This window comes from Vigna angularis, chromosome 11 (assembly GCF_016808095.1).
Source record: "Vigna angularis cultivar LongXiaoDou No.4 chromosome 11, ASM1680809v1, whole genome shotgun sequence".
In the NCBI taxonomy this organism is placed as follows: Eukaryota; Viridiplantae; Streptophyta; class Magnoliopsida; order Fabales; family Fabaceae; genus Vigna; species Vigna angularis.
Window position 1 is genome coordinate 4744157 of NC_068980.1, and position 17559 is coordinate 4761715.

At 29.8% G+C, this 17559-nt stretch overlaps 2 protein-coding genes across 3 annotated transcripts; both read right to left on the bottom strand.

The window, feature by feature from the left end:
- Nucleotides 1–2070: 2070 nt before the first annotated feature.
- LOC108333329 (UDP-xylose transporter 1) lies at nt 2071–4980 on the bottom strand. The gene is made up of 9 exons (XM_017568741.2): nt 4842–4980; nt 4558–4630; nt 4151–4276; nt 3848–4032; nt 3627–3694; nt 3402–3534; nt 3086–3247; nt 2669–2944; nt 2071–2454 (listed from the first exon to the last, which is right to left on the bottom strand). The coding sequence occupies exons 3-9, from the start codon at nt 4269–4271 to the stop codon at nt 2350–2352; spliced, it is 1050 nt and encodes a 349-aa protein (XP_017424230.1). The 5' UTR covers nt 4272–4276; nt 4558–4630; nt 4842–4980; the 3' UTR covers nt 2071–2349.
- A 3657-nt stretch (nt 4981–8637) lies between these two features.
- Nucleotides 8638–15846, bottom strand: LOC108334449 (uncharacterized). Of its 2 annotated transcripts, none has more exons than XM_017570303.2 (15): nt 15646–15846; nt 14712–14783; nt 14474–14582; nt 14223–14384; nt 13113–13217; nt 12609–12692; nt 12389–12504; nt 12195–12296; nt 11988–12101; nt 11807–11863; nt 11626–11692; nt 11447–11500; nt 10818–10892; nt 9149–9184; nt 8638–8936 (listed from the first exon to the last, which is right to left on the bottom strand). In XM_017570303.2, exons 2-15 carry the CDS (start codon nt 14720–14722, stop codon nt 8835–8837), a joined length of 1194 nt encoding a protein of 397 aa, XP_017425792.1. In that variant the 5' UTR covers nt 14723–14783; nt 15646–15846; the 3' UTR covers nt 8638–8834. The 2 variants fall into 2 exon arrangements, with proteins under 2 accessions (XP_017425792.1, XP_017425791.1); XM_017570302.2 differs by having other exon boundaries at nt 14712–14821.
- Between the last annotated feature and the right edge of the window lie 1713 nt (nt 15847–17559).

A 17559-nucleotide genomic window follows, 5' to 3' on the forward strand; every position in this document is an offset into this window, starting at 1 on the left:
TATATATATATATATATATATATATATAGATATATATATTACAAATAAAATCATATATTTTATTTTTCGACAAATAACGTCTCTTATTTTTCACTTATGTTTTACATTTTTTTTTATTTTTAAAAAGTGCAGCAAAATGTGTTTACATATATTTGGGGTTTTTCACGAAAAATGCTACAATACTAAATTAAATATTTTAATTTCGATAACAAAGAAATCTTTTTTTTTCTCCATTAATTTTCTTTTTCAAAGATATGTTGTGGTATCAACATTAATGCACTGTTTAGGCTTAAATATAAACACAAAAGTAATAATGTTTGGGAAATGATATATATATATATATATATATAGCACATTTTAATTAACTTAAAATTATTATTTTAAAACATTCTCAAATTTAGAATGTAAATCTCATCTTCAATATAATATAATTAAAAATAATGTAAAATATAAGTTTTTCATGAAATAAGTTGAACAGTTAAAAGAAATTAAAAATTGTGTAGCAAAAGAAAGGTTGGGAAAATAAAATAAAACAAATAATCAAAAGAATAATGAAAATAAAGTTCTTTTAGGTTACTAAACTAAAAATATTTTAATAATTTAAAATAAACTTGATACAAGAACCATGTTATAATATATATATATATATATATATATATATATATATATATATATATATATATATATATATATATATATCAATTTTATTTTTCATTCGGTATTATCAATATCCATATTCGTGTTAAATTAATGTGAGGATTTTCTTCAAATCAAATCTGAACAATACCTAGAAGATAATAGTTTATTTGTCAATCTTAATAATTAATTGATCAAGCAAGAAAAAGGTCAAAACAATTTTTTTCTCTCTAGATAAATGACACTTAAGGGACAACATGATGGCTTAAATATAGGTTTATAGAATATATGAAATTACATACTAACAATTAAGCGATTATTTAAGCGATGATGAAACATTGTATCTTATGTTTTTTAATATAATAAATATATTGTTCAAGCATTACAAGAACATTTAAGTAAAAAACGGTCAAATATGAAGAGAACATTTAAGGAAGAGATATAACCAATTATGTTCTAAACAATAAATAATTTTTGTAGCTTGTTAAAAAAGGCTATTTTTTATGTTATTTTACTACTGACTCTGGTACATGAGATAAAAAATTGTTACTATATTTTGTTTATCCTACCAGCAAGTGATTTCGTCAATTTAGTATTTATTTTTATTATTTTTATTACCATTAAGATAATAATCGTTTATAATTCTTTTCAGTTTAAGGCATTTCTGAAAAAGAGTGTCAACTTTAATTATTTAAAAAAAAATCTATTTTTTTTCTAATTTCAAATATCCGTTTCCTTTAATTAAAAAAAAACATGTTTAAATTAAAAACAATAAAAAATACTAGTACTAGGCATTAGTTTAGTATAAAAACAATTATTATTCAAACTTTATTTATATTTCGGTTTAAGTTAAATCAGTGTAAGTTAAACTTTCAAACACTTGTAAATCAAATTTTATAACACTATTTTTGAATGACGTTCATGAAAAAAAAAACGATAATGTGTTTCACCACATCTTTCACATACTGAGGTAGTATTTACCGATAAAAAAAACAAATTACAATGGCTATAAGTGTACGTTATCATAAGTTGAGAAAACTTCAACGCATATTCAAATTGGTTTTTATTTTGAAAAAGAATATTTAATTTAGTTTTTTTTTTCATAGACTCAATAAGAAAATTCCTATATACTCCAAGTTTGAACGTGTTTGATTTAAACCGTGTAAAGAATGTCATGTTTTCACATTTTAATTCTATTTTTTCAGCAGAACTTAAAACATTTGTGCATATAAATTAAAATAATTCTCTTGAATAATATTTTAAAGAGTTATTATTATACAATTTTTTTATTTATTTAAAAATATTTATTATAAATTTTAATCATATAAAATAAACATTAATTTCTCTCTATAATTAATGTGGTTCTAAGCACTATAACGAAGCACTCAACGTTTGAATATTGATGACAGACGTGTGATTAAGAAACACTGAAGATAATAAAATAGAAAGCAACAGCTTCCTTCTGTGATTGTTATTGAGAAGAACATACATAGTTATTGTGAATCACAAAAAATGATTGATGTCTACCTTTCTATTGAAGAAAAAAGGAATTACAATTTTATGAAATTTGAATTTCCTGTAGTTGAAGGAATATACGGTTGGTACGAAAAACTTATCAAAACAAATTTGATTTATACTCATTACAAGTTCCCTACAAGAAATTGAAGAAACCCAAAATATACCAAATCTGAAAAAGACATGGACCCTGTTCATTCAAATCACAGAATCCTTGCTTAATTTCTTAACTTCATCATTTTCCTCCTTTTGGTTTCCCACGTTTTTTCCTGCCAAAACTGCTGCACTGTCTTTGTCCTTCACCTATAGTTAAAGAGTAAAAAATGAATAAAATCTTACAATAGTTATGGCAAAAATTAAGTACTGAATATTTTATGAACTTCACAAGATGCAAAAGTATTTATCCCCTTTTTCGTTTATTAGTTTTGATTATAAACATTATAAGGAGATTGAATAAAAATTAAATTTTGAGAAACTTGTCATAAAGATTTAGAAAGAGAAAAGGGAAGAAAGAAACCTGAGAAGACAATGGGAGGTCACTAGCTAACTGTTTCTTTTTGTTGTCCTCAGTGCAGAAATAAGAGTACAATCCCATTCCAAAAACTGCAATGAGTATTCCTAGAATGTTTCTTCCAGTGAATGGGTCATGCAGTAATGTGTACCCAAATCCAAGAACAAGGCATGTCTTGAGGTGTCCTAGTACTTGGTAAGTTACAGGAGATGTTTTTCCTATGACCAGAAATGTGCTGAAGTTCACAGAGACAGCTATCAAGCAGGACAAGATGATGAATGCCTGAATTAATCATTGAAATTTATATAAAAAAAAGTGTCAGAAGAAAAAATGATTACATATTATGGTTTCTGACATATATGATCTTGAACAACTACTATACATATATATTAAATATAACAGAAGGCGAGGATTTAACATTACCAACACAATAGGAGAATATTTGTAGGCAAAAACATTTTGCTTGGTGAGCATTTGATCCACAACAGGGCCTGAAACAAAAAGAATTGCTGCTTGGAATGGAGCAGATTGGTAGAGCAGCTGTGTGGAAGAGACATTGAGCTTCTTTTGTATTGTGTTGGTCAGCTAAATTGAGCACTGAGTTAAGAATCCAAATATATCAGATCTTCCTAAGCTTTAATGAAGATAATTAATGATCAAGTTTAAGCCATCTTAATCAATTGATGACAATAATTACATGCTGCAACTGGAAGAGTAAGCATTGAGCAATGAAGGATACAATTTGGCCAACACAAGTAGTTATGATTGCTAGAAGTGAAAGAACAGTTCCCACAAAATTGAGCTGAAGGTCTGTGATTGAGGCAATGCCAACTCCCACAAGTAATAGGAATAAAGAGAATTTTATTTTAGAGCTGCATGTGTTAGCACAAGACTTTACATTAACACATGAACATTGGTTAATTTAAAATTTTCATTCTTAAAAGTTCTTTCAATAACTTGTTACCTGAACTGCTTCTTTAGGAAAATAGTTTCTAACAATACAGTGAATGGTATGATCGCAAGTTTTGTCATCTGCAGAATAATCATTCCATAAGGTAAAATGAATACATGTAGAATGAATGATTCAGAAGACAACATAAGTATGAACATAACATATCTGTATATATGTATATCATAAAGTTTAACATGATACTGTTGTGTAGTAGTAAAATATCGAGGTGAAACCTGGTAGAATCCAATGGAATTGAAGCCAAGACTCAAGTTGAGAAATCCAATGGAGATGCCATTCAGAATACCAAAAAGCATCACTGTTTTGAAGTCAATGGATTTGGTCACAAACAGATTCAAGCGTTGAGCCGCATGAAGGGTGCAAAAGGTTACCATCAGATGCCAACTAGTAAGTGTTGTGGCTGATCCAAAGGAAACATAATTCAAACTTAGAGCGATGAGATATGTAAATGTTGATAAATTTGAGCATTGATAGCCAAAATTAAATGATTTCTAAAGAGGGGACTAAATGGTTATCACCAAAAGGAAAGCCAAGATTGCTCATCAAGGCTTTGTTGCAGATGACAATGGAAACAGAAGAAGCCACCGAGAGAAATAGTGCACCGATCACCCCCAATTGAAAGTTTGACATCTCTCCCATATTTTCTGTCAAAAGATTCATCAAAGTGCAGAATTTGAAGTTTAGTTTTCTGAAATCATTAAATTAAACATACACTTTTCTTAAAATATCTACCTAGCTATTTAATTTAACTTTTTTCCTTTACTGTTTCAGTGTCACCTTCACAGTTTTCTATCATACAAGTACAACGTCATCTATCAACTTATTATCAGATACCAAAAAGCACAATGGTTTAGTAATCAGCAATGTGTTCCTTAGCTTTTACTCAATGGTTGGTACCAAAATCAAATTAATTAACACATAATACCTTATTCAATATGAAGAGAAATAAATGATATATCAATCTGAGATCGAGTTTGAAGCTATTTCCTGGTAGGAGCCTGACAGGATCACAGAAATGGAAACCATGATCAACAAACTTTTGTATGACAAGAATGGACAAAACTTACATACAGATGTTGTTTATGATATTTTGTTAGTAGAATTCATATACATTACTGAAGTGAAATTATAATTGTGATTGAAAAACATTACAAGCAGAAGCTATTGCAGGAAAGAATGGAATGAAAATGGTGATGATTCATGGCATACCTTGGAATGGTGAAATGAAATTGCAAGATGCAAGGGCTCCTCCAACTCCAAAAGATGAGCCAAGTTGTTAGTCTAAACGGCAGCGTTTATAGGGAGGGAGAGGTGTATTGTGGAAGTGTAAGGTTGTATGTATGAGAATGAAGGTTTTGTGGGATTTATATTTTTTATGGGTTGTTGGTGGTGCCTAATTAACGGCGTTAAGTTCATGGGATGGCGGGAGTTTAACGGCCATTTGAAGCAAGAATATAAGTATTGTGGAATGAAAAAGGGATTTGGACATTTGAACTGCTGCATAGTTGTGTTTAACGGCCATCACGTGTGTTATGTTATGCATATTGTTGTATGGGTATATAGCTAATGCGATTACCAAACTCATTTGTCCCACATCGATTTCAAAAATTGTAGGCCTAACGAGTCTTGACTCAGAAGTGAGGAAGGTGAGTGAAACCAACATTTCCTTTTAGGCCAACTCAGCTCAGCTTACATGTCTGCCATCTGAAGCAACACTCTCCAATCATCTTCAAGAGACTTCAACCCCACTCCTAATTAACCTATACCACACTTTTAATTTCTTTTTTTTTCTTTCTTTCTTTCTCTTTCTTTCTATCTTCTCTTACTACATTCAAAGATAAATTATAATAATAATTGTTTCAATTATGGATTTTAGGTTATGAATATTTTAAGTCTTGTACGTTTTTAGTGTTGTGTTCACTAATGTTAGTCTTTTACCCGTTTAATTCAGTCTTCTTAAATTTATTTGTAGAAATACTCTAATGTTAAAGTGAATAAAGATTTGACAAGTTTAACAATAAATGCAAAATAAATTCAATCATCTATTTCGTTATCTCAAACCTGTATTCATAGATTTCAGAATGAGTTTTAAATTATCATCACTCTAATCTCGGTACAACACGTAATAAAATTATTATTTAAAAACTACCACTTAGTGTATAGGATTCGACTGCTCTAACTTTCGAAATGGTTTAATCTATGTTTCTATATATCTAAAACATATAATCTTAAACTAACATGGCAATTTACAGTATAACAATGAAAGACAATTAAGTTTTAGTAATAATATATAAATGAGTTATAACAATTTCACTGTACCTCTATTTTTTCTTTCTTTATATCCTAGGATGAATGATAACAAATTTATAAAAGGAATATTATATATCTTTTATTATATTAATTAGGAGTCTATTAAAGTTTAAATGATAATATCTCTCCACCAAATGACTCTTTACAATATTTTTATTACTTTTTAATCTCTTATTAACTTAAATGGTAGATAATCTTCTGTAGGATCATCTTCATTCACTATTCAGGCAATCTCTCTGCCTATTCATTCCTTAAATATCCATCTACAAAAGGAACAATTTATTTCAAACTATTTATCCAATAATACTTCATATTCCAACAAGATATAATATATAAACAAAGTGTTTGATTGGATATTATATATTTAAGTTTTTCATGTTTAACTTTAATTGATACAGTTCGTGTATAATGAAGTGTTATTCCTTATTTTCTAATGAGTTTCCATATCAGTGAATTTATTCTATTTTTACATCTTACAACTCTTTATATTTTCAATTTTACAATTGTATCATTTTTTAACTTATTTTTATTATTGAATGAATTTCTTGCATTGAGAAAATAAAAAGGTATATGCTTTTATTAACTGAAATTTTTATGTACCCATGGCAAGCAAGAGAGGAATGCAACCAAAATATTTTTTCCAAAAGTTAGACTTTATTATTAAGTCACATATTGGTTTAAGACTTAAATTTTTTTAATGTACTAAATAAAAATTGAGTTAATCATACACAAATATTTTTAAAATATTAAAAAAAGAATGGTTAAATAACATATCATGTCATGTTAAGCGTAAGTACACAAGATTTTTCATAAAACCTAATAAGAGTAAGAAAAAAGAAAAATAAAAGAACAATTTTATAAATTGAAATTAGTTTATAGTTTTACTTGAAAAGATAAAGATTAATAAAATTAAGAGAAACACTGACAGTAAATGCTGGCTGCCTCATTTTCCACTGTATATTAGTTTGAATTTTCACTATTTCTAACAAAAACACTACACCGTGACAATTAGTCGTGAATACGTGTTGTATGACTATACAAATATACGAGCATGTGTTATAAACAAATGAATTAAACGAGGTAACCGTATTTCAGAATCAACAAAATTAGGTTTATACGAACCAAAATAGTTTGGTTTGAATTTAATTTTTGAAACTTATCTATATTCAATCTTAATAAAACTTGTATTTAAATTTTTAATTTATTTTTAATACGACCGATTTGATTTGAAACTTAATAATAAACATTAGAAAACCATAATTTATTAAAAATAATTATCAAAACCAAATATAAGTTTATTTTTACTAAAGTTCTAATATATGTATTTCATTTACTTAAAATTAAAACAAAATTAATCTTAATTTTCTTTCAAAATAAAATTTGATTTCGAATAACCTACCGTGTTAAATTGCAATAACCTATATCTAATTAACTTATCCATGTTAATATGAATAATCTATTTGCTTAAGTTAATAAGTAAAATGGTTATATACTCTGAATACTCATGTTGAATCTGAATTCAACGCAACTCGTCAACTTTGGTGGGTAAGCTGTCGCATGGTGTTTGTTCAGTGTGTAGTAGACACTAAACAGTGTTCCCGATACAAAAACTACTAGGCCACGTTGTTTGCTTGTTTACTTATGTAAGTAATTTGACCATAATAGCAAATACTTGTTTTAATATTTTTTAAATAAATGTTATTTTTGAAATAATTATATTAAAATAATGATATTTTTGATAAATACACTATTTTATTAAATCAGAGAAAGTACTAAATTTATAATGAATTGAAAAAAATATTATTATATGATTAGAGGAACAATGAATTAATCTTTTAAAAAAACTTTAAGAGTGAATTTTGAAGATATAGAGTAACATGTGAAAAACACACCCAATATTAGAACATATTGAACAAGTAAAAAATTATGTATAAATATTGTAGCGATATAAAAAGAGATATATAGGCAAATAACGAATGTTAATTAGGTGTTTAAAAATCTTTTTTTTTCTTCAAATATCGTTATTCACTAAAATAATCTCTAATAGATTCAAACGTATAACTAAAAGTGTTTAATTTATTTTTATTTAACTATAAACACTTTTTGAAAACATTTCAATGATTCGGTTAAAAAAATTGCTTAATAACTATACGTAGTCAAACTTATTTTCACCATAACTCAAAATTTAAATTGTTTTACACTTAAACTATTTGCACAGTTCAACACTCTTTTTCCTTTTAAAAGCAAACTGGTAAACAACCTTGTCAATTTTGTAACTTTCGGATATTTCTTACCTTTAACCATAAATCGAACGTAAAATATGAACGCATTACTCAAGTCATTAATTCTTATGAAGTCACGTTTTCGTTATCAAAGTATTCTTCATTTTAATTTTCTTCTCATTCAATTTTATTTGCACTAAAAGTACTAAATGGAAAAGACCAAAAAAGAAAACTAGCCACTATAACATTTTGAGAGAATAAAAAGGTACAAATTGGGAAAAGATAAATATTTGACATCTTTCAATAATTTGACATAAAATACGTTTTTATTTTTATTGATCTAACATTATTGTTTTATCAAATATTATCGAGGTTGAAAGAAATTATAATTTTTTTTGTAATACTAGAAAACATTACGTTCATATTAAGGAACATTTAGAATAATATACAATTATATATGTACAGCCAACAGATTTCGATCTAACGGCTATTAGAAAGTTAATCAATAACATAAAACTGATTGAATTACATCTGGTACAAATTAATTCCTCAAAAAAGATGGATCAGAAAAATACGCACGCACCTGAGGGAGAAAACAATACAAAACAAAACAAATACTACCATTTAGAGTGTACATAAAAAATGTACAACAGGAAGATGGATCCATATATCAATTCTTCCCATTACGTTTAAGTCCTTCAAGATAGGCCTTATCAGAATTGGTTAGGCGAACTTGAAACTGGGCCCATTCACTTTTGCATCTGGCTCGGACCTGAAAGAGTATTCAAGAAAAAGGTTATTGCAGTAGGGAGCAAAATGTTGGATCTTAGTATAAGTATATAACTAATATAACTGTTATTACATTTGCTACAATAGGTGAGTGCATATGTAGCGCTCAAACAACTTGAAGGAGGAACCAACAATGTTAAGCAAAAAATAGAGTATATATATTCACTAACATTCTTAGACAGAAACTATACGTACCAAATCCCCAGGGTTTTTTCCTTTGTCAGCCTCTCCCTGAAAATTATGCATAATATCCCAAAAGTTAAATTTAGAAATTAATACAAAATTTATTGCACAAGTAAAAGACCATATGTGAATTCATCGGGAGTAGAAGGACTTGGCAATAATAGAATAATTATGGAAAAAGATAATCATCACTCTAGAAAATGTCCCTACGTCTTTTACCTTCGTCTTTTCGTTTACCTTTAATAATTATGAAACAATTGCAACCACAACCCCCGCCCCCCTCTCGAAAATAAAAAGTGAAAAGCAGAAAGAAAACAAGAATGAAAGAAAATGCCATCATGTGTATAAAAGTAAAAAGTAATAATAAATGGAAAAAAAAATTCCTATTATTCTCTCTAACGTAAGTACAATTCAATGCCAAGAGGCTCCCACAATTCGGAGAGCTTGTTTCCAGAATTTGAACTACGGACTTCCCAAGTCACAAGGCAACAACACCATACTATATCGTCAAGGCTCATTATTCCTTTTCTTTCTGAGAAAAGTGACAGAAAGTTTAACACAATAAAGCCTTGTATATGTAATACTCCTCACCAAGAAAGAAAGAAAACTTGCAAATGTAACTGCTTGATGGAAGCATTGGGGTTCCATGGATACCAATTGGATGTTTTAAGAGAGCATTTAATATGCATAATCATTTTCATTTTAAGAAATTATGTTTCCTAAGAATTGTGTTACTTGAAAATATCAATTTTTGTGAATGTTATAAATGTAGTTCATATTCTCAAAGATTATTGGGAATGTTTGGCAATGTTTCATGAGTATGCTCTAATCTTTCGCCCTTTCATGAAATCTTGGGTTCCCATACCTCTCGTGAGAATGCTTTGTAGGAAACACGGTTAAAACAAATTTCAAAACATGCTAAAATTCTGAGAACCCTTTACCAAAATTCCATACCAAACATGGGAATGTAATATTCCCAACATAAGATTTCGGGACAACTTCTAGGAATCTCTCTACCAACCCCTCCCCCAAAAAGGAATCGTGCAGAGGATATTAAGGAAAATTCATGGCTACACTGTTTATCCTGAATACATCTCCCCATGTTTTAAAAGCGTACAATGGCAACAAAAATTTTGAACCTAAAATTTTGTACGTACTACCCAAACCCGGCACTATAATCAACATAACAAGATGTAAAACACAAAAACTTGTGATAAAATACTGGCCATCAGATTCAGAAGAATTGTCAGCATCAAGTGTAGAAATACTCTATTTCTCGGAATTTCAAATTTTCAACTTCAGTTATTTTTTAATTTTACATAAGCCCCTTCAAAATTATAACACATCTTCTCCCCTCTCCTCCGAAAAAAAATTAAAATAAAATAAAAAAACCTTTTATCTTAGTTTAATCTCTTTCCAGTAGGAACTCCTCGTTATTGAAACCTTATCCAAATCAACTTCTATGACACAAAACACCAAACTATACGAGGTTAGTATAGTTTTTCACACGTATTTTGTTATTAAAATAAGTATATTTGTATTTTCTGCCTGGCCAAGCAAAGCATTTGCAGCCTACACATACTCGCAGTCTGTAGATGCATTTATAAAAACAAACTCAATTGAAATTATATAATCAAAGAAAATAAGTGGCCCTGAATCTATTGTAAGCTTGTGAGCTAACCTGCCTCCCGAGAGAAGGAATTCCTTGATGAACAATCCATTCTGAATCAATTACTCCAATTTTTTCGTGTGCTGGCTGCAAAAAGGATTCAAATTAAAGCCAAGCAAATCAAATAGCTTGTTCTAAAAATATTATATCTGGGCAGAGAGATTGTAGCCCCATATTTTCTATTCAGCATAAACTACACGGGCTTCACACTCAAAAAATAAGCTAGGACAAAACAAAAGGTGGTACTGAGGAAGCCTCTTCAACTAATTCAAGAACAGAAATACAATGAAATGCATTTCAATTTCAAGAGCTACAATTGCCCATAGTCCTGATAAATTAATCCATATAGTAACTTAAGAAAAAACATAAGCCAAAATTCATTAATATGAACAGAAACACAAACACAGTAAGCTTACAAAACCAGGATCACTGTGTTAAATAAGTTCTAAAGGCAAAAAATAGTTTATGCTTTAAATAGATTTTTTAATTGTATGATGTATTCACATAGCTTTCTTTTCAGTTTGGCACCTGAATGCATACTTGACCAACTAAAGCATACGCATCTTCCAACAAGGCTAACAAAAAGGATTCAAACACTCTTCAATAGGGAGGGTTAAAAGTAAATAGATAGAATTACCGACCTCTACACATCTTCTGAGAGCAAAGTCCAGCCCCCATCCATGCACTAGATCATTCTACGGAAGACAATTGGAAAGCCATCACTATAATTACTAAGATTATGCATCTATCGTGCAAGAGAAGATTTACCTGTTCATCCAGCAATGTTACTATAACCAATAAATGTGAAAATAAAATATACCTGAATCATGTGCCACACACAACGCCAAGCTTCACGAGAAAAGACAGGTGCCATAATTTCCACAAATCTAAAATAACATAAGATATAATAAAATGAACTAAGTAGACAAAGGTAAGAAAAACTAGGTAAATGATTGCAATACAACATTCAACTTTGAAGCAGGGTGGAAGAAAGGGCATACGCAGCACAAGGAGGCAAATGTGGATCACTACACCAGCCTGGTTTCTCTTCTGTAACCCTAGGCAACACATACAAAAACGTGTCAAGACTTAAGAACACATTTGAAGGTATGACAAAGAGAGCCTTATTAGATCAATGACTAAGGTAGTAAATTTAGAAAGAAAAGAACAGCAAAGGAATACATGTGAACTTCTTTGTCACCCCTCCTTTTTGTCATCTCCCATGTCAATCCCTTATTGGGCTCTAGACCAGGTTGAGAGATCTCCAAACCATATTTTTTCACTAAACGAATATACCTAGTGAATAGGTGAATAGAATACAGTTAGTTAATCAAACTAAAAACTGCATTAATGTAAAATTTGAGCAAACTAGACAGATGAAAATAATACCTGTCTGCATTGAAGTGCTCTACTCCAAGATCTTCATCCCAAATAAAAATATACTCATAAGCTGCCACTATATCAGGGTGCAAAAATCTTTTAGCATACCACCTGTACAACATCAAGTATGAGAAAATTGTATAAGAGAAAAAGAGTAAAGCAACAAGATACACTCCAAAGAATGATAAGGTCTCTAATTATACCATTTAGTTTGTTTCCTTGCGCTAACATGGATTGCATTCTTTGACCACTCAAATTGATCCCATTTACTAGTCCAACCATCATAATGAAAGAGCAAAATTGCAAAATCATCAGAAAACTACAGAACAATTTGATAGTCAGCAATTTGGAAAAAATATGAAATGGTAAATATACAAATAAAAACGTTTGTATGAATATTTGAAAGTAGTAAATCTCTATAACCTTTTCCACTGCAGCATTGATATTATGCCTCTGTTCATAACCAACAGTGAATGTAACTAAATACTTTGGCTTTTTCTTCAGATCCTGCACCATTCATGGTTTCATTGGAAGGTTTGCAAGAAATATATCAAAGAAATAGACACGTAACATGTCTTCCCTATCCACACTGGCTTATCAACATGCAAACCTGCTGACACACTAGCATGCAATGTTTTCATGCATGAATAAAGCTGCATAAATACACAATTGATATAAGTGCACGTTTCTAGCCAATATAATAGTTTTGATTTTGCCTCTTATATCATGTGAAACTTATATTGAAGAATAAAACAGATATTGTTACATGTCGCTCTCTGTTTTACAATGATACACCCACCACCACAACAATAGATGAACTTTGGGGTTTGATCAAATTTCATATTTGTAAATTGTAAAACTATGAGACTTAACAACTACAAGCTACAGATAAATTCTTGCATCATAAATAACTGCTTATCAACATACCTCACTAGGTTCACCCCATAATCTGCGTAAATAAAAATCAGATTCTGATACAACAATTCCGGGGGGAAGTGATTCAGCTCCACGTGGATTTGATGAAACAAATATCTGTGAAAGTGGCAGCTTTGAATCAAACTTTATTTGTTTGATAAATAGTATGCTACCGATCTAAAACAAGTACAATTATAAAATAATGTCTAAAATGCATAGCCATGACGCTGCAAGAATCATATCTGGCAGAAAATAATTCTAGAGAGTAGTTTAATCATATAAAAAAAAAAAAAAACTTGACAGTGCCTTATGGATGAGACGTAGGTAAAAGCACATTCAACTTCAATGTTTATTAAATTTCTTAAGCAATGATTATAAAAAGACTACTTCCAAAGTTGATAAGCTCCTGACTCAAAACACTAGCACCCAGCTCCTTGTTCTAGAAAACAAGTACAAAAAAATTATAGTTCACATAATAGACCATGTCATCTAATTATATAAATTGTGCACCAGTTTCACTAGTTATGTTGATATGTTCAAGAATGCTACCACCTAATAATTGTTTTATAAGCAATATATAAGCTTAGATAATTTGAATAAAGGCTTACTTTCATTTTTTCCAACGAGCAAGCATATTTTTACTTCCTTGATGGAATTATTAAAGGTTGGGACAAAATTTCTGCGGGTATGTTTTATCTAATTATGGAACACGAACTTCAATAATCGTCGAAATATAAATTTTAAAATATAAATCAATTAAAATTACAAATATTATTAAATTATATATAAATAGACTTTCGATTAATACTTCTTAAATTTTTTGATAGAATAGGATTTAAAACGCTTAGTTCATGATATTTTCAACTCCAACAGTTAGCCGTGAAAGAAAGCTTAGAAGCACAAAATATTCTAAGATTAACCATGGCTGGGAAATGGTAATGACACACATAGATTAACCAAACCTTTCTGAGGAACAGTTTGACATAATATATCAGTGCTAACAAACAAGTAACAGTCAAAGGATACTCCCTTAGAAGGTATTAATTGACCTAAAGCTTCAGCTTTTCTTTTCTGGGAATATAAAAGCATTGACATCCTTCTAAAGAACAAGAATTGAAATACCTTTGGTACTTTAATGGACCCTAAGACTTCAAGATTTTTGGTTCCAGAAGACTCATCAATAACAGCTGGAGATTTTTCTACTTCAGCTGAAAATCTGTCTATTTCAGCTTCGGCTACAGGTACATCAAAAGAATTCCCTACAGGTGATGAAAGTAAGCTAATCTGCAAAATATAACAAGAGAACAAAAAAAATTAATAGGATGATAAGTGTGAGACACAATATTGAAAAAAACTACTGTTGTATTTATTACCTTCCTCAAATGCACAGATGAAATAGAAATACCAACAAAAAATCCAAAGGCAATTCCCATGATAGCTGTGATGAGAATCCGGGTACTTTCATTTGATCTTTTAAATGTGCTAAAAAAGATATTGTAAACTAAATTCAGAAATTTTGGTAGAACATATACAGGACATATAAGATGTTTAAGATACCAGGTAAAGACAGGCAATACCAATAGTTACTCTAATAAATAAATTTATCCTTACCTTCGATACATTATTGCTGTCCAGTTAGTATCGACCACAATCAAGTGAAGGTATGTATCCCCCGGAAAAGCCCTAAATCCTCAAGCAAACACCGACACAAATATAACATCCTTCAACAACCAACAATGAGACCAAGTATAAGGCACAAGTAGAGTAATAGTCCGGTTGAGTGTGCATTTTCTATTTATTTCCTATACATGTATCTATCTGCCAGACTTTCCATCCAAGTGGAGGCACTCGTATAAACCCAAATTACATTCTCAGAATGAGTGTGAGGGAGTACGTGAGTATCTGAGAGAGATAGAGACGATAAATATGAAAAACAACATAGATTTTCAGCAGCATGTTGAAGACATTGAGACCAACAGACAGCATCAAGCATTTAGAACCACGACGATAGTACTAGTGGTCAGGAACTTTGCATGATGCCACAAGTTTAAACCTCGTTATTACTAACAGTATCATTCAAAAAGACAAATACAAATAGATCACGCAGTTTAAAGAACAAAGAAAAACCTAATGCGGTTTTAGCGTCACTAGTTCACTGCACGCATTACCGATTAGTGAGCATTTGTATTTTCAGAATTCTCGTTGTCTATCAAACTTTCAAACACAAGCCTAGCATACGCCACAACCTACCACAGCGCAGGTTTCCCCCAAAACGAAAAGCAAAATCCACTAAACTAACAGAATGAAACTAAGGTAGCGGTAAATATCCACAGAATATATCAAATGCGCAATATCAGAATCGCTTCATTGATCTACGTCACTGAATCTCACAAAAACAAAAACCAGAAACAATATTTATTCACACTGCCGTGTTCGTAAAACGACAGCGAAAACACAAAAACTGAATTCAAGAGCTTCCACAAACACTAGAACGGAATACAGATTTCACAACTGGTCCTTCACTAATAAGAAAAAAAGAACTTACAGAATCGATTGTAGAAACGCTAGGGTTGAAGCTCGCTTTCTTATTCGATACTGATCAAAAGAACAAAACGCGATCGGTTTATTTGGTGCGAATAATCATACATAAGCAAGCAAATGGAGACACTGCCATTCTCAATGTCAATGATGTTGAGTCTGTGTTCTGTAGCCTAAACTGAAATTTCCGCTCTCACAATTTCGTCTGACGAAACTACCCCTGACTAAGTTTTTCTATTCCTCGTGCTTATTTTTTCTAATAGCCTATGAGAGCGTGCCAGATGGTGGACACGTGTGCGTAACATGACGAGTTTGATTTTGACTGGTCAACTCGTTCCGTTGGATTGGATTCCAGCCACCCATCGACGGTTCAGAAGCATCTATAGGCTCACCTCTCCTTTTCTTTATTGTTTCTTTTGAATTGATCAGCAACACCTCTTCTCTTATTAATTATATTAATTAAAATTAATAGTATTTTCCTTATCAGTCTTACATTTTCTTTTTATTGTGTAACATCTTATAATTCCTTAAATTAATGATATTTCAATAAATAGATTGAAGTTACTTTAGTTTTCCTTCTCAATCAAACTATTTATAGATATTTAATTGTGTGACATCTTATTCTTCCTTAAATTATAATTATATTTAATAATACATAATTAGAAATTTTATCCAAAAAAAAGTATACCAAACAATAATGATAATAACAACAAAACATGACATAAAAGTTTTTATTACTGCGACATAACATGAAAGTTGATTTGTTTGGTCTGTTAACCTGTCATTTTCTCAACAAATTTATGACTGCATTGTTAAAGCATCACCAACCTATCATAGTTTTAGACTGAAGTTCAAGGACAAAGGTGACAACAGTTATACTCCAAATTGAGCTTGTCTTTCAGAAACAAAGAACAAAAGTGTATCATTGAGTCATTGTATTTGTAGCTTAGTATTTGTAGTTTGGATATAATATAATCCATCATCAAATTGTAATATAATGATAATTTATAAATTCTGTCATTTTCTTATCTTAGTCTTTAATACAAATAGACAATACTTTGCTATTTCACGTTGTCAACAAGCTTGCCGTGGAAACCAGCTCAAGTCTTTCATATTTAAATATAAGCTTATGTTAAAATATTAATCCACTAGATAACTTTCTTCTTTCATGTTTGTACTAAGCCAACATAAAAAAACAAAATTCTATTGTTATTCACTCTTGCTAGAGAATCAACCGTTTATTTATGGTTATATTTAAACAAACTTCTCAATAAATATTTATTGGAAAATAAAATAAGAAGAATAAAATTAAATTAAGTTGCATTTAACTAATTTAAAGATACTCTATCATTAACATTATAAAAACAATTTATTTAAATTGATGGAAATAATTTATTTTTAATTCGTGAGAGAAATTATCTATCTTATAGTTTTATTTTTTTATAAATGTATGAAATATTAATCTTAATTAGTTCAAGTTGTTATAAGCCCACTTCATTTATTTTTTTAACTTGGGCTTCGCCCACTGTATTAAAAAAATATGGACTATTCTAAATTAATAGTAAATAAAGAATATTATATGTATTCCGTGTCATGAGTGCAAGTCCTTTCCATTATCTCACTTCAAAGCCCAATAAATAAATAAATAAATTGTGGACCCAATTCCCATATTTATCTTCGGCTGATCATAACCCTATTATAAGTTATCACCACTGAAAGTGATATTAAAAAAATATATTCTTGAATTGAATCACTTTATTAAAAAATATAAACTATCAATAATTAGTGATCTAATTTTCATTTAATTCAAATTAAAAAAATGAATAAAAAAATTGTGAAGGATAAGGGCAAATAATTAAACCCAAACAACTTTTTATCAAAATTACTATTTTAATGTATACTTTTATATTTTGATGATCAA